The 22711-nt window shown below is 40.3% G+C and overlaps 1 protein-coding gene across 1 annotated transcript; it reads right to left on the reverse strand.

The window, feature by feature from the left end:
• Positions 1 to 321: 321 nt before the first annotated feature.
• On the reverse strand, positions 322 to 22263 carry LOC136701973 (zinc finger protein 850-like). Its single transcript, XM_066676778.1, has 8 exons — positions 22143 to 22263; positions 18716 to 20500; positions 16130 to 16152; positions 14847 to 15072; positions 14292 to 14524; positions 13412 to 13425; positions 9605 to 11227; positions 322 to 1967 (listed from the first exon to the last, which is right to left on the reverse strand). Exons 2-8 carry the CDS (start codon positions 20414 to 20416, stop codon positions 607 to 609), a joined length of 5181 nt encoding a protein of 1726 aa, XP_066532875.1. The 5' UTR covers positions 20417 to 20500; positions 22143 to 22263; the 3' UTR covers positions 322 to 606.
• Between the last annotated feature and the right edge of the window lie 448 nt (positions 22264 to 22711).

The raw sequence follows: 22711 nt of genomic DNA on the forward strand, positions 1-22711 counted from the left end.
ACAGTCACCCGGAGGAAACCCACGCAGACACAGGGAGAACACACCACACTCCTCACAGACAGTCACCCGGAGGAAACCCATGCAGACACAGGGAGAACACACCACACTCCTCACAGACAGTCACCCGGAGCGGGACTCAAACCCACAATCTCCAGGTTTTGTGACCACCATGCCGCCCTCCTATGAAGTTGGGAGCATGAAATTGTATAAAATCTCTTGGTGTGCTGAAGCATTACAAGTTCCTTTCACTGGAACTAAGGCAGCAAGCCCAACTCCTGAAAAGAACTAAAGAACAACTCAATACAATATGTTCTTGCTCACTCATTAATTTATTATTTATTTCATTCATTGTCTGTAACAGATTATCCAGTTCAGGCTTGTGGTGGGTCTGAAGTCCAACCTGAATCCCTGGGCACAAAGCAGGAACACACCCTGGATTGGGCTGTTCTTCCACATGTTAAAGAGGATTACATTTCACCACAGAGGTTTAAGTAAACATATATTGTCTAATAATGTGCAGCAGATTAGTTCATGTTTACTAATCACTAGAAAACACTGTCCAATCTGAAACTTTAATAATGTTCTCCAGTAAATAGAACACAATCATCAGGTAGGCGCCACCTCTTTTTTAACACATTCATGTATATTTGACTCCAGATGTCTGAAGGTAACCCCACACTTGGCGCAGTGGTCCTGCTTCTGTTCGAGGTGAAGGCGCTGATGTTTTTTGAGTTTCCACAGTTCACTAAAACTCTTCCAACACACTGAGCACTGAAACCGTTTCTCTCCTGTGTGAGTGCGCATGTGCTTTTTTAGAGTACTCGTATCAGTACAACCCTTCCCACACTCAGAGCACTGATACGGTTTCTCTCCTGTGTGGGACTGCAGGTGTCTTTTTAGAGAACTCAGATCAGTACAACCCTTCCCACACATGAAGCACTGATACGGCCTCTCTCCTGTGTGAACCTGCTTGTGAACTGTGAGTGAATTCTGCTGACTAAAGCTTTTCCCACACACTGGACAGGAATATGGTTTCTCTCCAGTGTGGATGCGCTGATGTCTTTTCAGAGAATTATATGCAGTAAAACAATTCCCACACTCAGAGCACTGAAACCGTTTCTCTCCAGTGTGAATGCGAATGTGTGTTTGGAGAAAACTCTTTCTAGTAAAAGTCTTTCCACACTTCAAGCACTGATAAGGTATTGAGACGGTGTGAGTGCGCTTGTGTCTCTGGAGACATCTCTGGCTATGAAATCTCTTTGCACATTCTGAGCACTGATACTCTCCCTCTGGTGTGTGAATGCGCTGGTGTTTTATTAGATAATTGTGCCGAGAAAAACTCTTGCCACACTCTGGACATAAATATGGTTTCTCTCCGGTGTGAGTGCGCTCATGTCTACGAAGACTTTTCTGACAATTAAAACTCTTCCCACACTCTGAGCACTGATACGGTTTCACACCTGTGTGAATGCGCTGGTGTTCTTTTAGATATCTTTGTTGAGAAAAACTCTTGCCACACTCTTGACAAGAATACGGTTTCTCTCCTGTGTGAGTGTGAAGGTGTCTTTGAAGGCTTTTCTGACAATTAAAACTCTTCCCACACTCTGAACACTGATACGGTTTCTCTCCTGTGTGAATGTGCTGGTGATTTTTCATATATCTTTGTTGGGAAAAACTCTTGCCACACTCTGGACAGGAATATGGTTTTTCTCCTGCGTGAATGCGCTGGTGAACTTGGAGATTACTCTGTTGATTAAAATTTGTTCCACAGTCTGAGCTGTCATATTTTTTTCGTTTGTCTTTAGCTTTCTGTGTTTTTCCAGCAGATGTGTCACTGTGGAGAATAGTTGATGTTGTTTCTGGAGAAATGGTGCTTCCACACTCCGTATCCTCACATTTAATCTCTCCTGATTTCAACATCCTGATATTCCTCTTGATGATGCTTCCTGATGTTTTTGTGGAAGTTACTTAGGAATGTTATGGACACAAAGTTGTAGACTGCACCAAATTACTGGAAGAAAAAAGGAAATAAATATGTGAATGTCAACAAATGTTTGAAAGCAGTAACGGTATTACACCAGGTGGCAAATATGACTTTGACACTTCTGTGTTGAAAGTGGCCTTGAAGCTTTATCTTGGATAAAGCCTGCACACTGTTCCCGACATTCATGTATGAATTAACACAATACCGAAGCAGTCCAATGTTTCAATCTATTGAACCATAATTATGAAAACTGTTTTAAAAAATAACTTAGGAACATTAAAATAAATAATATGCAAAAATATTCTAAAAAGCTAATTTCACACCGAATGAACCTGCGATATGCAAAAATGTTTAGTGATAAACTTTTTATAATGTTTATGTTACTGGCCTCAGGCCTAGGGGGAACCTGGGAATCATACAAAGCTTGCTTCCCTCAGTTAAAGATGAGGAAATGGGTGCAGAACATATTGTGTGCATTGCTCTGGTATTTGGTTTATTTATACAAAATTACAAGAAGAAATTGACACAAACTGAAAAACAACAGTATTACCTAATAATTACATTTCCTTAAAAATATTACACAAAAGAATAAATAAGGAAGAGAAGACATTCACATGAACTTATATAAATATAAACAATAGAAAATAGAATAAAAACACAAGCTAACTCAATTAGTTAATAATGAAATAGTAACTTTGTTCAGAGCAGGAACAGGTGCTAGAGGCCCAAATTATGATTAAGAAAATTGTGAAAACAGTCTATGCCAACAGGTAGTCTCTCCCTCCCAGTTACAGTCTCTGAATTATTTTAGGATGTTTGATCTGCTGTGCCTGCTGTTGTTGTTGTTTTTTGCATGTTTGTTTGCGTTTTTACTGGTGAAATTACACTGTGTGAAATCTTAATAAAAATGCTAAAAAAGCGAGAATGTGGATAATCATTCTCAATTAAATACACTTAAGGATAAAAAGCAGTCTGAAATACTGGAAATCATGAACAAACACAAAAAGAGAACAGGAAAATAAACTAAAAAAACTAAAAACAAAATTGACAATAAATATAAGAAAGAAAACAAATACAGCCCTGAAATAGATGAATCCCTTAAATCAACAATGCAATAAAACCCCAAACACACTAATAAACATTACAGCTTCAGTAAAAAAAGGGAACGCTAAACTCAGATATAGTCCAAATGCAATCACAGCGTTGTTGACATTAACACAGCCAAACTATTGATTCACATGCACTTTAAAAAGCACCATAACACAAATCACACACAGTAACAGCCTCCATTCACAACATACAGTAGCAACTGAGCTAGGCTTCTGCTAGTATTGATAGTCACTCAGCTCAGAAGATAGAACACAAGGTAAAAAATACTTTATAAAAACTAGCCAGACAAGGGCATCTGTAAATAAATCACCGTATTCATACCTTTATAAAAGAGAAGTCATGGGTTATACAGCTGTAGCATTTAGATCCATATTTCTTCTCTGCTTGTATTAAACACACCAGCCTCTTCTTGGTAAGGAGCGCCACCTGCTGGTCTTGCGCCACTAACTCAGTACCATTTACTAAGTTCAACACAGTGATCCAGCCTTACAAAACATGGCCTGCTATTTCTCCAGATATTACTGTATAATTTAAAATTTTCTTCACTCTCTCCCTAACTGCAACTAACTCAGCAACTCCACAATGTATTTCCCCAACTAGTCTGTGCTCTCTTTATCCATAACCACTAAATAGACCTTTTAGCTGTTTCTGATAACTCCTTCACAGCTGCCCTTAATTTTCAGCTCCTAATCCCGAACTGCACAAGCAGGGAAGTGCAGACTTAAGTCCTATGTATACGAACCCTGCAACAAACTAAACATACAAGTTGATAGAATGGTCTTCACTTACCCACTCTCCAAAATTTTGTGGAGTTGGAAGGACCTCATGAGTTGCTCCCAGCAAAAACTTAATATGACTTGCATCCATTACCCACAGCTCTTGCCTGGTGATCTTCCATTCCTCTAGATTCTCCCGACAAAGCCGTTGGCCTTGTTTTGCTTATGACACTGCTGTTGTGCACCTTGCCCCCTCTTCCTGCTCTTGAATAAAACTAGTCATTATTCAATTCTTTATAATCTTGCCTTGAAAAATGTTTCAAATATTTGACAGTTCTCTCATTTATTTTGGAATACATCGATGAGCAACAACCTGTTTTTACTTGCAAATCTGTGATTTTATATTTACTTGCTTGTATTCATGTTATTATAAAGCTTCAAAATGATGTGATTTTTTTTCAAACATTTCCCACGTATTTGGCCCTTGTCCCAATTTTTTGAGGTGTTTTGCAGACATCAAATTTGATATTTGTTTATATTTAAAAAACACTAACAAGTTGGTGATTGACAACACAGGACATGTTTTCTTTGTCAACTGAATAAATATTCAAGAGACTTTAAAATCAGATTCTTGTTTGTGGTGCAGCAAAGTGGCATAGCAGGTATTGTTGTAAACACACAACTCCAGGGACCTGGAGGTTGTGGGTACAAGTCCCACTCCGGGTAATTATCTGTGAGGAGTTTGGTGTGTTCTCCCCATGTCTGTGTGGGTTTTCTCTGTGTGCTCCGGTTTCCTCCCACATTCCAAAAACACATTTTGGTAGGTGGATTGGTGACTCAAAAAGTGTGTGTGTGTGTTGCCCTGTGAAGGACTGGTGCCCCCTTCAGGGTGTGTTCCTGCCTTGCACCCACCGATTCCATGTAGACTCCAGACCCACCACGACCCTGAGCTGGATAAGGGTTACAGACAATGAATGAATTAATTAATTAATTATCCTTGTTTGTGCATTTTACAAAATCTCCCCACTTTTCTGGAAATACAATTTTTAAGAATTTGAAGCCTAATACTTTGAATATATGAAGATCCAGTAGCATTGCTGTATCTGATCGCCTTGTGCCAACATAACACACCACGACAGCATTGAGAATGATTAATCTTGCCTAAAAAGGTATAAAAAAAAATACAGATCGTAAAAAAATACAAATTTTACTGTGCAAATGCTTTTCCTTTGTTATCAGGTAACATTATCTATGACCCTGACGACATCCTGAAACCTCTTCTATACATTGCTGTTAAAATGTAATGTCTTAGTTAACATTATAGTAACATTATTTGAAATGACAAACAAATTAATGGTTATGATTGATTAAATATGTCCTTATATATATTGGGCACAATACCTTTGACACATTTATATAATTATGACTCAAACCAAGCACATTAATTAATTTAAAAGGAAGGTGACTAAAGACATGTAACTTTTGCCAAACTTTAATAAATTTGCCAAACACAATGAGATTTACAGCTTTCCCAGACATTCAGTTTGCATTCAAAACACAAGAGGCTTTGTGGAATCCATGGGACACACCTTTGATGTATTGCAATATCAGATTTAAAGCTGTCCTAGAGCAAATGCAAGTGTACAATTTCAAGACATTCTAGCCACAATAAACCCCCAAAGTCTAAGTCTCACCAGGATAGATCCACTTACTGTTTTGGTATAGTGTCTTAAGTAAATGTCTGACTTCCAGATGGGCCATCAGGATCAATAAAGTGTTGTCTAATGTGTAATGATGTCAGCTGTGGTCAAACCAAAGTTATCAAAGCAACAATGTCCTAATCATGACAACTTTAATAGTTTGTCATATTGCATCACAAATATATTAATTTCCCCAAATCATTTCCCCAAATCATTTCCCCATTGGAGAGTCCTTCTCTATTGATCATGACGTGTCTGAAGTTTTCTTTCCACTGAATTTCAAGGATGTCCAATGAACTCTGTTCAAGTAGTTCATGGATGACTAGTGTCAAGACTCTTCTCAGTCTTGGCGCCCAGACGGTTCCACTGGCTTCCAACAGCCGACTCTCATAAGGTCATCAAACACAGACTGAAGACCCATCTCTTTGCCACCCACCACCGTAACATGTTTTTGCACTTACACTGCTCTTAAACTGTGCTTAACTTCTTACTAGGTTTGAGCACTGACTACGTTGTGTTTTGCACTTACTATGTTTTGCTATTTCTAGGTATGGCCCTTGTTCTGGCCGCATTTCGGCTCAGAGGGAATTTGGACACTAACCGATTTGTACTAGCTAGAATACACACTCTGTCTGAACACTAAGCACTTTTATGAGTTGCTCTGCATCAGAGCGTCTGCTAAACGCTGTAAATGTAATTCAAAATAGCTAATAAATTATGAAAAATTCACAAATTCCAATTTGATAATCTTCCTACTGTGCAGAGCCTAATACTACAGTTTCAAAAGGAGTTTTCTAACTTCAAAAGCCCATAATATGGCATTTTTTTCCAAAACTTGCTCATTCCAGCCAAAATAATTATTATTAAAAACACTAATAATGCTGTTTCGGCTGTTTTTACGGCAACCAAAATCTCCAAATGTGCATCAAATTTTACTTTAGAAAGGAACTAAGACCCCGTCAGTCTAATTAAAATCAAACACATTCAGAATAAAATGTTACCTCACCATTTTGTGCCCAAGTGAGTTCCCCAACCCCTTAATGCAACTTCCAATTCAAATCACATTATCAAATATGAACAGTGCATGGCTTAAAAAAAAAAACACGGGCAAGCTCCCAGACCCATTAGAAAACAATATCCCAGGTTTAATACTTCAGCATATTTACAGCACAAGCCTTGTTAGTGAACCATAGTGAACCATAGGCACATGAAAAATAAATAAATAAAATAATTGCTCATTAATTGCAATTGAAGTAAATCAATGAATAATGAAATTGGTTTAATGTCATGTCGTCCAGCTGTACTCGGAAAACAGACTGTAGTCATCAGATCACATACTGTGTAAAGATAAGTCATCTGGGCTAAAATTTCTCCATCTAAGAAAGAGAACATAAATCACAATATAACCAGCTCATTCATTCATAGTGTCAAAATAGAAGTTTAACAACTGAGAACACATATTTTAATTAATTTATTTATTTTAGTTATATATAGATATATTTAACTTACTTTAAATCAAACCCTCAATCCCAAAAATATTAATAAATAAAATCATATAACAGAATGAAATCAGCTCATCCTCACACTGTGTAAAATATCATAAAAAAGATAACGAAACATATGACAATAATTTGCATCAAATAAGTGTTACAAATACATTTTATTCAGTTGATTAATTTACTTAATTAACTTGAGGCAAAATACAGCCTCAAAAAAACTACATTAAAAAAAGTCAGCACAGTCAGTTGTTTCAAAAGAAAAATACAGGGGTTGGACAATGAAACTGAAACACATGTCATTTTAGTGTGGGAAGTTTCATTGCTAAATTGGACCAGAGTGGTGGCCAATCTTCATTAATTGCACCACTATTAGCAGGGTGTGAAGGTTCAATTAGCAGAGAGTAAGAGCACAGTTTTGCTCAAAATATTGCAATGCACACAACATTATGGGTGACATACCAGAGTTCAAAAGAGGACAAATTGTTGGTGCACGTCTTGCTGGCGCATCTGTGAACAAGACAGCAAGTCTTTGTGATGTATCAAGAGCCATGGTATCCAGGGTAATGTCAGCATACCACCAAGAAGAACGAAACACATCCAACAGGATTCACTGTGGACGCTGTCTGAGAGGGATGTTCGGGTGCTGACCCGGATTGTATCAAAAAAACATAAAACCATGGCTGCCCAAATCACGGCAGAATTAAATGTGCACCTCAACTCTCCTGTTTCCACCAGAACTGTCCATTGGGAGCTCCACAGGGTCAATATACACGGCCGGGCTGCTGTAGCCAAACCTTTGGTCACTCATGCCAATGCCAAACGTCGGTTTCAGTGGTGCAAGGAGCACAGATCTTGGGCTATGGACAATGTGAAACATGTATTGTTCTCTGATGAGTCCACCTTTACTGTTTTCCCCACATCTGGGAGAGTTACGGTGTGGAGAAGCCCCAGAGAAGCGTACCACCAGACTGTTGCATGCCCAGAGTGAAGCATGAGGGTGGATCAGTGATGGTTTGGGCTGCCATATCATGGCATTCCCTTGGCCCAATACTTGTACTAGATGGGCGTGTCACTGCCAAGGACTACTGAACCATTCTGGAGGACCATGTGCATCCAATGGTTCAAACATTGTGTCCTGAAGGCGGTGCCAGGTATCAGGACGGCAATGTACCAATACACACAGCAAGACTGGTGAAAGACTGGTTTGATGAACATGAAAGTGAAGTTGAACATCTCCCATGGCCTGCACAGTCACCAGATCTAAATAGTATTGAGCCACTTTGGGGTGTTTTGGAGGAGCGAGTCAGGAAATGTTTTCCTCCACTAGCATCACGTAGAGACCTGGCCACTATCCTGCAAGAAGAATGGCTTCAAATCCCTCTGACCACTGTGCAGGACTTGTGTATATCATTCCCAAGACAATTTGACGCTGTATCGGCCGCAAAAGGAGGCCCTACACCATACTAATAAATTATTGTGGTCTAAAACCAGGTGTTTCACTTTCATTGTTCAACCCCTGTAAATAAAAAAGAAGAAATAAAAATTCTCAAGTCAATTCTACTGCTTTGTTATAATAAGAGTCTAGAAGAAATGTTTGTCATGGTGAAAAGCACATAAATTACAAATTTAAAACCTTTCCAGCTTTGGCAGCCTGCAAGACTCTTCTGTATGATGTGCAAGGGAGGCCAAACATCAGCAAACAATACTTCATTACATTTTTAAATAAACACATACCTTACTACTCAATTCTACTTAAATAATTACTGTTTTAAAGTGATTTTACTGCTACTTGGCTACAGTTCATAGCAACTCTACCAATCGCTACACAAGAAACAATACTATATTCAGGCTAAGTCGACATCTACAAAGGTATTTACATCAGATTCAACACAGATCCTGACTAGTGAATATGGAGAGAGATTAGTCTCAAAATACTTGACAAATGCGTAAATGTTAATCTACAAATTAAACACGAGTCACAAATATGTTTCACTGTTCACAAATGAATACATCACACTCTGTGTCTCACAGTCTGCAGTTTGTACAAATACAGTTACATTCATAAATATGTGTTTTTGGGTTTCATAGATATATTAAACAATGTATTTTCACAAAAATGATGCATCTCTGAAACCCAAACACATGTTTTAAAGAATGTGACTGTATTTGTACAAATTGCAGAGTGAGACACACAGATTGGGATGTAATCATTTGTGAACAGTGAAACATATTTGTGACTCGTGTTTACGCATTTGTCAAGTATTTTGAGGCTGACCTCTCTTAATACATCAATATATCATCCATAGTCACCAGATCAGTCAATGACCAAAGAACAACTTGTTACAATGTGTTCTTACGCATTCATTCATTGTTTGTAACTGCTTATCAAGTTCAGGTTTGCGATGGCTACCTGGAATCACTGGGGGCAAGGCAGGAAACACCCTGGACTGGGCATAGGGTGAAGAAAACTACACATTTCCATCACAAAGGTGCCACAACTTTTTAATTAAGAGAGCAATAGTAATGTTTAAAAACACAAAAAATATTGTCAAATCCAGCCAGACATTTCAGCAATTCTCCACATCTTTTTTTAATGTATTTCAGCATCTTTTACTCCAGATGTCTGAAGAAACTCCCACACTTGTACCTGCATCTGTTCTGGTTGAATGCACTGATGTTTCTTGAGCTTCCACAGTTCAGTAAAACTCTTACCACACTCTGAGCACTGATACGGTTTCTCTCCTGTGTGAACGCGCATGTGTTTTTTTAGAGAACTCAGATCGGTACAACCCTTCCCACACATGAAGCACTGATACGGTTTCTCTCCTGTGTGAATGCGCTGGTGAACTGTGAGAGAACTCAGCTGATTAAAGCTCTTTCCGCACACTGAACAGGAATACGGTTTCTCTCCAGTGTGAATGCGCTGGTGTCTTTGCAGAGAATTCTTTGTAGTAAAGCTCTTCCCACAATCTGAACACCGATACGGTTCCTCTCCTGTGTGAGTGCGCTGATGGATTTGGAGATGATTCAGTCTCATAAAAGTCATATCACAGTCTGAACATGAATATGGTTTCTCTCCTGTGTGAATGCGAAAGTGTGCTTCGAGAAGCCTCTGATAATTAAAACTCTTCCCACACTCCGAGCACTGATACGGTTTCTCTCCTGTGTGAATGCGAATGTGTGCTTGGAGAAAACTTTCTCTAGTAAAACTCTTGCCACACTCTGAGCACTGATACGGTCTGTCTCCGGTGTGAATGCTCCGGTGTTCTTTAAGAGAACTGTGACGGGAAAATCTTTTCCCACACTCTGGACAGGAATACGGTTTCTCTCCTGTGTGAATGAGAAGGTGTGTTTGGAAATACTGCAGCTGGGAAAAACTCTTTCCACACTCCGAGCAGTAGTACGGTTTCTCTCCCGTGTGAGTACGCTGGTGGATTTGGAGACCCCTCAATCTCATGAAACTCATATCACACTCTGAACAAGAATATGGTTTTTCTCCTGTGTGAATGGGAATGTGGGATTGGAGATGTGGCAGTTGTTTAAAACCCTTCCCACACTCTGAACACTTGTATGGTTTCTCTCCTGTGTGAATGCGCTGGTGTCTTTGGAGAAGACTCCGTCTATGAAATCTCTTCCCACACTCCGAGCACTGATGGGGTTTCTCTCCTGTGTGAATTTGCTGGTGGTCTTTCAGAGAACTGTAATGGGAAAAACTATTTCCACAGTCTGAACACGAATATGGTTTCTCTCCTCTGTGGATGTGCTGGTGTCTTAGAAGATTTCTCTGATAAATAAAACTCTTTCCACACTCTGAGCACTGATACGGTTTCTCACCTGTGTGAATGCGCTGGTGTTCTTTCAGAGAACTGTAATGGGAAAAACTCTTTTCACACTCTGGGCAAGAATACGGTTTCACTCCTGTGTGAGTGCACTCATGATTTTGGAGGTGACTCTGATCATTAAAACTCTTTCCACATTCTGAGCAGTCATAGGTTTTCTCTTTGTCTAAAGAATTCTGTGTTTGTTCAGCAGGTGTGTCGCTGTGAATAGTAGCAGAGGATGTTTCTGGAGAAATGACACTTCCCGACTCTGTATCCTCACATTTAATCTCTCCTAATTTCAGCATTGTGATATATCCTTTCTGGTGATATTTCCTGACGTTGGTGTGGAAGATTGACTCTAGGAGCTGGAGATGAAACCAACAAACGTTTTTCTTTTCTAGAAGAGAAAAAGAAAAAGGAAATCAAACAATGTTGCTGTCAAATCCAACAAAAGTTGGAAAGCTCTAATGGACTGAAAACATGAGTTTGACACAAATATGTTTCAAGTGCACAATGAAGCTAAAGTGGGATTTGGAGTGTAAATGTTATGTGAATTATTTCACTTGAGGGGAGATGCTCTACTTCTCCCTCAGCTGTACAGCTCAGTAGTCACCTTTTTGAACATCCTAATAATCCTTCAATAATCTTATTAATCATGCAATCTGAATATATTTCCAAAATTTAAATAATAAAAAGGTAACCATACATCATTTTTTTGTATGTTCACCCGGAGGAAACCCACGCAGACACAGGGAGAACACACCACACTCCTCACAGACAGTCACCCGGAGGAAACCCACGCAGACACAGGGAGAACACACCACATTCCTCACAGACAGTCACCCGGAGGAAACCCATGCAGACACAGGGAAAACACACCACACTCCTCACAGATAGTCATCTGGAGGAAACTTACGCAGACACAGAAAGAACACACCATACTCCTCACAGACAGTCACCCGCAGGAAACCCACACAGACACAGGGAGAACACACCACACTTCTCACAGACCTGGAGCAGGACTCAAACCCACAACCTCCAGGACCCTGGAGCTGTGACAGAGACACTACCTGCTGCACCACTTTCACAAGGGAACGCACACCTCTCTATTTTCTTTCCCTCAATATTATTTTTCTTTCCAAAACAAAACATGAAACCTCCTTAATATCTCAGTAGTTTCACTAGACAACAAGGAGAGCAGATATACAGACAAATGAGACTAGCAGTAGTCTCCTGAGACTCAGACCACAGTAATCTCACATGTCTCCCCATGAGTTTTAGTGAAGATCTCAGTAATGTCACAGGGTGCTCAGATTTGCCTGAAGAATGTGAGTCTCATGTCTCATAATTTTTCTCCTAAGGACGTTTCGGAGAATCACTATAATGCTCCTGGTCCAAAGAAAATATTAGCAACACACATTTAGTCTTGGTGTCTCAGTATTCCTGTGTTACTTTGTGATGTTTCACTGCATCAGCGCCCTCTGTCTGCCAGTTGGCTACAGTCGCTAAGATGCAAAAGCAACAAACATTGTGAAGTACTGGACAGAATTTCTATTATTTGCTTATATCCTGCTGAATAAGACTATACTCTTTTAAAAATACAAACCCAACACACACACACACCTCTGTGGGTGACAACACAAGACAGCCAAACTCAGATTAACTTGTTAATTTGTGCTGTTTACTCTCATGTTAATAGCTTTTACAGTGCATTAAAACATGACTCGCAGTCCCCAGCTCCTGACAAATCAAGCAATATCCTACTCTGTACACTCCTTTCTAAAATTCTTTCTCTCACTGCAGACAAGCTTTTAACGGTCTCTCTTTCTCATTCATATATGATCCACAGACACAGACAGTAGTTAAGTAATAAGACGAAAAATGTAGAAACTAGGCTAATGGACACCTCTCACACACACACACACACAAAAAGACATACACAGACAGACTCTCTCTCTCACACACACACACATACACACAGACAGACATAAACACAGAGTTATCCATGGTCCTGAGACACTTCATTGTGAATTCGCTCTGCTGATGTAAACGGAAACAGTCCTGTGTGGATGAATGTGACGTCAGCTGTTTAGAAAACCCCGATTTTTCTCTAAAACCTCAATAACGTCAACGGATTTTTACAAAATCACCCCGTTGAGGGTTTCCCAAAACCATCGATCACAGCGCCGTTCAGGTTTCGAGTGAACGGAGGACACACTCAGACAAACATCTGTGTTTAAATGTGTCCGTAGACGTGGGGACAGGGCCCAAACCCGTCCTTAAACCGGGAGAGTAAGGTGTGTATGTGTTTTGGCTCAACACGAGCGAGTTCTTCAAACGAGCCGAGTTTATTTCTTAACCCTCTGTGTGGAGAATGTCGCTAATGAAGACAGATGAGGACACGCGCTTTACCAGACGACACTGAGGAATGCAAAATCACGAATTCATACAAATCAAACGTTTTTCATCACATTTTAACACTTTAGTCTGCATTTGCAAGAATGATGATTCATTATATATATATTTATCTTTAAAACATCTTAATTATTGCCCCGCGAAGCTTTAAATAAAATAAAATTACCTTCAGTAAAACACCTCCTGATTTAGCTCCAGCTCACAGCTCTCCTTCTGCTCCTCCCTCACACACAGTCCCCTCCCACAGCGCCGCCCCCTGCGCTCTCATTGGCTGCAGCTACACACAGCAGCGCTCTGATTGGCCCGCAGCACCACAACAACATACAATAAATGTCCGCAGAAACAAAAAACAGGATCGGCTGAGCCTCTCACTGTCAAAATAAAGGTCCCTTTAACTATGATACAAAAGTCAAATCTACTTCTCTCTCTGTGTCAGAAGGCTTGATGGAGATTAAATGTGGTTTTTGGTGGTCAAATAGGTGCTGCAGTTGGGGGATTAAGTTAGAAAAGGTCTGTCATGTCAGACAATAGACACCAACACCCCACGTGAGCTATGGCAGATCTCCTAGTATTTCATTATATTACATGATGATTATGACATAAAATGTATCATAATTACAATCCCGCTCCGGGTGACTGTCTTTGGTGTGTTCCCCATATCCGTGTGTGTTTCCTCCAGTTTTTTCCCACAGTCCAAAAACACATGTTGGTAGGTAGATTGCCAACTTAAAAGTGTATATAATGTGTGTGAATGTGTGAGTATGTGTCGCCCTGCGAATGACTGGCGCCCCCTCCAGGGTGTGTTCCTGCCATGTGCTAGGCTCTGGACCCACCGCTACTCTGAACTGGATAAGTGTTTACAGACAATGAATGAATAATTAAAATGATAAATAAAATGTTGTGCTATTAGTGAGCATGATATTATTACTTACATGTTAGAATAAAAAGAAACAAACATCTGTTTATGAAGACAGTGATGAAGAAAAGATAAGTCAAGAAAATTATTATCAGCAAGAAAACACATTCATATACATTTAACATATTACATACACATTAGATAATCATCATCACCTTTTCTGCTTATCCATTTCAGGGTCGCTGTGGCAACAGGGTAAGCAAGGAAGCCCAGACGTCTCTGTCCCCTGCAACTTCCACCAGCTCCTCCTGAGAGATCCCCAGGCATTCCCAGGTCTTCCCTCTTGGATGTGCCTGGTATACCTCCAGTGGGAGGCGTCCAGGAGGCATCTTCATCAGATGCCTGAACCAGCTCAACTGACTCCTCTCAATGTGAAGGAGCAGTCATTCTACTTTGAGCTCCTCCCAAATCACTGAACTCCTCACGTGATCACAGAGAATACGTCCAGCAACCCAACAGAGAAAGCTCATTTCGGCCACTTGTATCCACAATCTCGTTCTTTCGGTCATTAACCAGAACTCATGACCATAAGTGAGAGCAGGGACATAGACTGACCTGAAAACTGAGAGCTTTATGGCTCTGCACCTAAACTACAGTCAGTCTCACTATCCCTCTTCCCATCACCTGTGAACAAGAACCCAAGATACTTGAACTCCTTCACTTGGGGTAGGTTCTCACCCTAGACCTGTAGCGAGCATGCCATCTGATCCCGGGAGATAGACATGGCCTCAGACTTGGAGGCACTGATCCGCATACTGACCACTTCACACTCGACTGCAAACTGTTCAAGGGAACACTGGAGGCCTCCGTGTGAAGAAGCCAGAAGAACAACATTGTTCGCAAAAAGCAGAGATGCCACCTCCCAAGCCTCTTGATGGAAGCCTTCATGTCCCAGGCTATGCCTCACCACCCTGTCCATGAATATCAGGAACAGGAGTGGAGATAAGACACAGCCCTGACAGAGTCCAATGTCCACATTGAACAAGCTTGACTTACTGCCAAGGGTGCACACACAACTCAAAATCTCAAGGCACCCCAAACTCACAAAGCACCTCCCACAGAATCTCTCAGGGAACACGGTCATATCCCTTTTCCAAATCCATAAGGCACGTGTAGACTGGAGTAGCAAACTCTCATGCCCCATCAATCATATGTGGAAAAGAGTTGGTCCATAGTTCCACAGCCAGGAGGAAATCTGCATTGGTCCTCCAAAACCCTAGGTTCAACTATCAGACTGATTCTCCTTTCCAACACCTTGGCATAGACTTTCCCAAGAAGGCTGAGAAGTGTAACACCACGATAATTGGCACACATTCTCTGGTCCCCTTTTTTAAAATCCAGAAACAATTCAGTGGAGTTATGTCAAACGCTAGACCTGGCAACACTCTGTCGCTCACCTCAGTAAGCAAGCTTCAACAAGCAGTGGTGGATAGTACACATGGACATAAGAACGTTTTTTAAGAGGTGTGAAAGTGGTTCAACTTCATCAGAGTCTGCACCATCGCCTGGTGAACAGCAGAGCGGTGTTTCAGGTGAGTCCTCAGTGAGCGGGGGAATTGTTAGATGTAATACACAAATGTTAACTGTTAATGGTTAGCTCACAGGCTAAGGTCAGATCAGTAGATACAAGAGATCATGACTGGATTTCTGCATTTGGTGGGTTAGGAGAGAGAATGAAAAAATTAATCCACCACTGTTGAGCATGGCACCTAACCCCAAACTGATCCCCAGGCACAGAGGTGAGTGGCAGACCACTGCTCCGGATGTGTGTGTGTGTTCACTTTCCTAGTGTCTGAAGAATTGCTCACTAATGTGATTGTGTGTTTATTACCATGTATGGGTTAAATGCAGAGAATAAAAATAAAGGTGACTCTCTTTCTTCGTGTATTAAAATACACACATTGGTCAGGAAAAGGCTGAGTGCTCAGGCATACAGAGCTCCCCAGCCTAGCATCCTCTTCCACATACCTCTGGAAAACAAACTCAAATACCTACAGTCAGGGTCAAGGACAAGAGATATTTGGGACTGCAACCTTCTCTTTTTCAGAGTCATGGCTGAGCCCAGCAGTACTAGACCATCCAGTTGGCCATGTTCTTCACCGTTTACAGCATGGACAGGACAGTGGAGTTGGGGAAGACATGGGGAGATGAAGTATGAGTTATGGTGGACAGAGACTGGTGTCACAAATCCATCTTTGTTACTTGCGCAAGCTCTTGCCCCCCACCTGCGGCTGTCCTCTCTTAAGCTTAATCTTTTCCACCTTCCTCTGGAGTTTACTTCAACTATTATCAGCACTGCCACAGGCTGACACTGGCATGACACCGTGTGAACTTCACAGGACTCTCACAAGCTGTCAGACACACCTTCAGGATTCTTCGCTGATTGTTGTTTTAACAGAACCAACATCATGTGCAGTACCTAACCTTTTTCAACATATCACATGTCCCACTAGGGGCACCAGTACACTGGACTATTGCCACACCCCTTTCAAGGACAGTTATTACACCCAGCCTCATTCATTGTTTGGAAAGTCTGACTATTCTCCCTCTTACACCTTCTCTCTCTTACATTTTCTCTCTCTTAAATGGGAACTTCTTGTTTGGAAGGAGGTCACATTCTGGTCAAACCATTCAATGGCTCCCTGCAATGCATCCAATGCTATCCAGAAAACCACAATCAGAGCTTTTCAGAAGCCATGTGGGTAAGACCATCTGTGACCTCTCACATTGACCTCTCAGTGGGTAAATGGATGAATACAAGTCAGCATCCTACAAAGTGCGCAAGGCGGTTGGGAGTCAAAGGAGTGCAATGGGAAGAAACATAAGTGACATGCCCAGCAGTGTGTTTCTAGAAGAAGATTGTTTGCCATTATGTTTACTCATCTTACTAAGAAGGATTTGTGTTTTGTTAATAAAATAATCCTTAAAAGTTAGAAATTGATTCTGGCCTTTTTATAAGGGACTCATCTATCAACATGGAAAATGGCACCAAACTACCCTTCCTACCCGATATACTATTCAGTCTTCTCACAGAGCTCCTTTCCATTGTTAATTGAAGCCCCAATCCCTTTTACTTCTTTTGTATTAAGTTTACACACATAATTTCTCAATTTACAGTATTCCTTCCAAAATTTACCTTGTTTCTTTTGACTATATTTTTAAATTCTTCATCCATCCATGGGGCCTTTTTCACTATGAACTTTTGCATGTTTATCTACTACTGGTATAAGCAATTTCATGAATATGTCCAGAGATGCATCTGTGTTCTTCTGTTTGTATATGTATAGGTTTTACATCTTCAATATATTTGTCTAATATGAAGTGTCTGTAAATTCACTGTAAAGGTTTTCCTTATTATTACCAAGTTATGATCACTAATGACAACTCGTACTGAGATAGCATCAGAACACATTTTTTGCATTGGTGTAAATGTGGTCAAGGCATGTTGAGGTTTTTACTCCTACCTGTCAAGCACTAGGTGATCTATAGCAGCGGGTTGTATGTGAGATAGTTGAATTTGCAACCATAAGGCTTCTAATTCATTAAAAGGAAAATCCAAAGTAATACAGTTTGTATACCGTCAGCCCCAACCACTGAACTCACCCCTGATGCTCACCTGGACGCTAAGTATGGTGGTATTTTTATACTACAGCTCAGCATTTAAAGACATTGTTCCCTCCAAACTCACCACCAAGTAGAACGATTTGTGATTTCACCCATCCCAGAATCACTGGCACTCCAACTTCTTGATTGACAGACCACAGGCAACACGGGTGGGCAAATATCTCTAACCTCCTCTCTCCCCTCTTAGTAATGACACCCACAGCCCCTCACCAGAAAAACAAACATGAAGGATGTGTACTTTTGTCCATTTGAGTTTTGTATTCAGTGGAGAAAAAACAAGCACCTGGAGTCGCCCAGGGCACAAAAGACCTGCTTATATTTTCCATCACACCAGAGTCCTATAAAAACATAACACAACACTTTATTTCTACAAAAAAAAAAAAAAAAATTAAATACCTGACTACTGTTAACTCTACTTGAGTAGTTGTTGTTTTAAAGTAAATCAATATTACTTGAGAAAGAATTTCTTGGCAGATATATATTCAGTCTACAGGAACACAGGCAATTTCATCAGATTCTACAGCAACAATCTGATTTATCTGTAGTCAAAAGATACCACCATAATCAACAGATTAATACACAATCATCAAATATATATGTACACAATCAAAAGATACAAATGCAATCATCAGCTTTATCTGTTATCATCAGGTTCTTCAGTATTAATCAGATCCAACTGGAAAATTATCTGAAGAGCAATGCATATTAAAACATGTTCTTTCACATCCTACATCTTCCAAATCCCCAAAACATAATGTAGCGTTAAGAAAAATAAACTCTTTGAATGACACAACACAATAACACACAAAATAATTTTCACATTTATAAATCACTGAAACACTCAGTCAAACCTGAAACTCAGTAATATTCACCAGTCATAGGGACAGATTCATCAGGAAGTCTCCACTTCTTTCCTTCTTAATGCACTTATTTACTTTTGACTCCAGAAGACTGAAGGTCTACTGATGACTCGGTGCAGTGCCCCTGCTTCTGTTCTGGGTGAAGTAGCTGATGTTTTTGGAGCTTTTTCAGTTCATTATAACTTTTCCCACACTTTGAACAAAAATAGGGGTTCTCTCTGGTGTGAAGCTGCTTATGTTTTTGTAGAGAACTCTTTGTAGTAAAACTCTTCTCACAATCTAAGCAGGAGTAGGGTTTCTCTCCTGTGTGAATGCGTTGGTGAATTTTGAGATTACTCAGCCTCTGAAAATTCTTATCACAATATGAGCAAGAATACGGTTTCTCTCCTGTGTGAATGTGAATGTGTCTTTGGACATGACTCTGTTTATAAAAGCCCTTCCCACACTCTGAGCACCAAAACGGTTTCTCTCCTGTGTGAATGCGCTGGTGTTCTTGGAGATGACCATATCTACTAAAACTTTTCCCACACTGCGAGCACTGATACGGTTTCTCTCCTGTGTGAATGTGCTGGTGTCTTAGCAGATTACTCTGTCTATTAAAATTCTTTCCACACTCCGAACACTGATACACTTTCTCTCCTGTGTGAATGCGCTGGTGTTCTTGTAGATGGCTTTGTCTTTTAAAATTCTTTCCACACTTGGAGCAGTGATGTGGTTTCTCCCCAGTGTGAATACGCCGGTGATCTTGGAGATAACTTTGTCTACTAAAAGTCTTTCCACACTCCGAGCACTGATACGGTTTCTCTCCTGTGTGAATGCGTTGGTGTATTCTGAGAGTGCTCAATCTATTAAAATTCATATCACAATCTGAGCAAGAATATGGTTTCTCTCCTGTGTGAATGCGTAAGTGTGTTTGGACATCACTCCGTCTATTAAAACCCTTCCCACACTCTGAGCACTGATGTCGTTTCTCTCCTGTGTGAATGCGCTGGTGTTCTTTCATATAACTGGGATGAGAAAAACACTTCCCACACTCCAGACAGGAATATGGTTTCTTTACTGTGTGACTGAGAAGGTGCGTTTGGAGATTTTGAAGTTGAGTAAATCCCTTCCCACACTCTGAGCAGTGATACAGTTTCTTTCCTGTGTGAATGCGCTGGTGACTCTGGAGACTTCTCAGTCTCTTGAAACTGATATCACACTCTGAACAAGAATATTGTTTCTCGGCTGCATGAATGTGAATGTGTCTTTGGACATGACTCTGTTTATTAAAACCCTTCCCACACTGAGAGCAGTAATATGGTTTCTCTCCTGTGTGAATACGATGGTGATCTTGGAGATGACTCTCTCTTCTAAAACTCTTTCCACACTCCGAGCACTGATATGGTTTCTCTCCTGTGTGAATGCGCTCGTGCCTTAGCATAGTACTCCGTCTAATAAAACCCTTTCCACACTCTGAGCACTGATGCAGTTTCTCTCCTCTGTGAATACGCTGGTGTTCTTGGAGATGATTGTTTCTGTTAAAACTCTTCCCACACTCTGTGCATTGATGCGGTTTTTCTCCTGTGTGGATACGCTGGTGTCTTAGAAGATTACTCTGATAACTGAAACCCTTTCCACACTCCAAGCAGTCATATGTTTTCTGTTGGTCTTTAGTTTTCTCTTTTTTTCCAGCAGGTGTCTTACTGCAGAGAGCAGTCAAGGATGCTTCTGAAGAGCGGGAACCTCCACACTCCGTATCCTCACATTTAATTTCCCCTGATTCCAACATTGTGATTTATTCCTCTTGATGAATTTATGAAAGGTAGGCAGGAATGCCTTGGTCACTAGGAGCAAGAATGGATTTGTTTCCTTTCTAGAAAAGAGAAAAATAAAGATTAATTGTCAAAATCAACAAAAAGTGGTAAAGGTAATAATCTGGGCTGCAAATATGACTTTGACACTACTGTGTTACAGGTGCACAATAAAAACCAAAGGGGGATTTGTACTGCAATGCCGGATTGTGGCTTATTATTTTGCTTGTGAGGAAATACATGAAGGGGTTGGTCTGATGTTTGTCAATAACTATATTCAAACAAATTTCATAAGATTTAAGAATTTTTCCATTAGCATTTCTTCTGGTTTATAACTTTGTCTAATGGTTCCCTTATGTAATATTTCTATCAGGATGTAAACTTGATTGGACCCTGTGGCCAGAACTATCCACCAATGTTCGTAATGTGTTTCTATGCTTTTTACTTGGCAGTAAATGCACACAATGTAACATGCATTAAAACATGTTAGAAAGAGAAATACACAGTAAAACAGCAAACTCTGAAGGTAATATCAAATAATAAAAAAGCTGCCATCACAGCAATCTTCACACCATTTAATTTCATACCATTGATAATCTTCATCAACCATGTATACATCTATTTTAAATTATTGTGGTTTGACTAGGTTTCCTTTAAAAATGAGTGAGCGTGCAGGGTTTAGACATTTCCCATGTAATTGTATAACTACAGTGCTACTGTGTGTTCAGTGGAGCTAAAATACAAAAAAGGTCAGTAAGCATAGATACAAGCTAGGTGTTTCTAATCCTGTTCTGTGTCTCTCTCTCACACACACATTTATTCCTTTCCTTCCAACTATATTTCTGAATGGTGTTTCTTCAAACATGTTTTCTATTTCAAAGTCACAATTGTCAAAATTGGGACTTGTGTCCAAAGCTGTGTCCTGCACACTATATATTGCACGATTTTGGGGTTCCACCATTTTGTAGTACTGTCTGAAAAAACAGTGGATGATTTTAAATGCATTCAAACAATCCCACAATGCACCACAAATGTTAGTGTACAAAACAAGTACACTAGCTGACATAACTGAGGAAAGAATACCCAAAATGCACTGACAGTTTGGTAAAAATCACACAAGAGGTATTATCCAGAATTGTTCCTAAATTCTGTTGATTATATTAGTGCACTGTATGGTGAGTACTATGAGGAATATTGTATAGGGAGCCATTTTGTACAGAATCAGACACTGCTTCCTGTTTCCCTGTAAAGAATGGAGAAAAGATTCTTACACAAAACAAGTCCTGTGCATATGTTCCCCTGGAGTTTTTATATCATTTTCACATGCAGGTGATGTGCCCAATGCAAAGTGTGGGCTAGAGAGGTATAAAGCCCCTCAGCATTGGGCTGTGGAGCAGTGGAACTGTGTACTTTACATTGAGCCTGAGCAGTGTTGGTGGAGGACCACCTTTTTACCTCATAACCCCAGTGTATTTTCAGAAATAGAGATTTACACAACAAGGTCAAAAGTATGAGGACAGCCTACCACCCCACAGTCCCAGCTAAGAGCTAGCATTAGCCTCCTGAGCTGAGTGTGGTGCAGCTTCCATATTTGGCCCATTCTCCATCTTCCTTTTCAGAGAGAGAACATGTGTCCCCCGTTTCTGTGAGAGTGAGTTCAAACACAGTGTAAACAGTGTGGAAAAGTCTTACACAGATATTTACCTTCAGTAAAACACCTCCTGATTTATCTCCAGCTCACAGCTCTCCTTCTGCTCCTCACTCACACAGTCCCCGCCCACAGCACCACCCCCTGTGCTCTCATTGGCTGCAGCTCCACTCAGCGACGCCCTGATTGGTCCGCAGCAACACAACAACATACAATAAAAGCCCCCAGAAACAAGAAACAGGACTTTCTGAGCTATTCACTTTGTCAGAATAAAAGCCTTTTTAACAAAGCATCAATACTCATCAGATCAGACGTACAGTCATCCTCTCAGTTTAACAAAACAGAAGTGTCATATAAGCGAAATGGTACAGTAATCTGAATCCAAATAATTGTAGAAAACATGGGCAGTGTGACATTTCCTTCCATCCAAATGTTCAATTGATGCCAGATTGTGGGAAATAGATGACCAGAAAATAGAAGATCAGAGGCCAGAGGCAGATTCAGACATGCCTTCAATTTTGGATTGACCCACAATATTTTAAAAGAGAATCTCAGACTGTCATATTGTCAACACAGAACCAGAATGGATTTTCCTCCTGTTTGTCATTATATTGAAACTAATACA

This window comes from Hoplias malabaricus, chromosome 7 (assembly GCF_029633855.1).
Source record: "Hoplias malabaricus isolate fHopMal1 chromosome 7, fHopMal1.hap1, whole genome shotgun sequence".
NCBI lineage: Eukaryota > Metazoa > Chordata > Actinopteri > Characiformes > Erythrinidae > Hoplias > Hoplias malabaricus.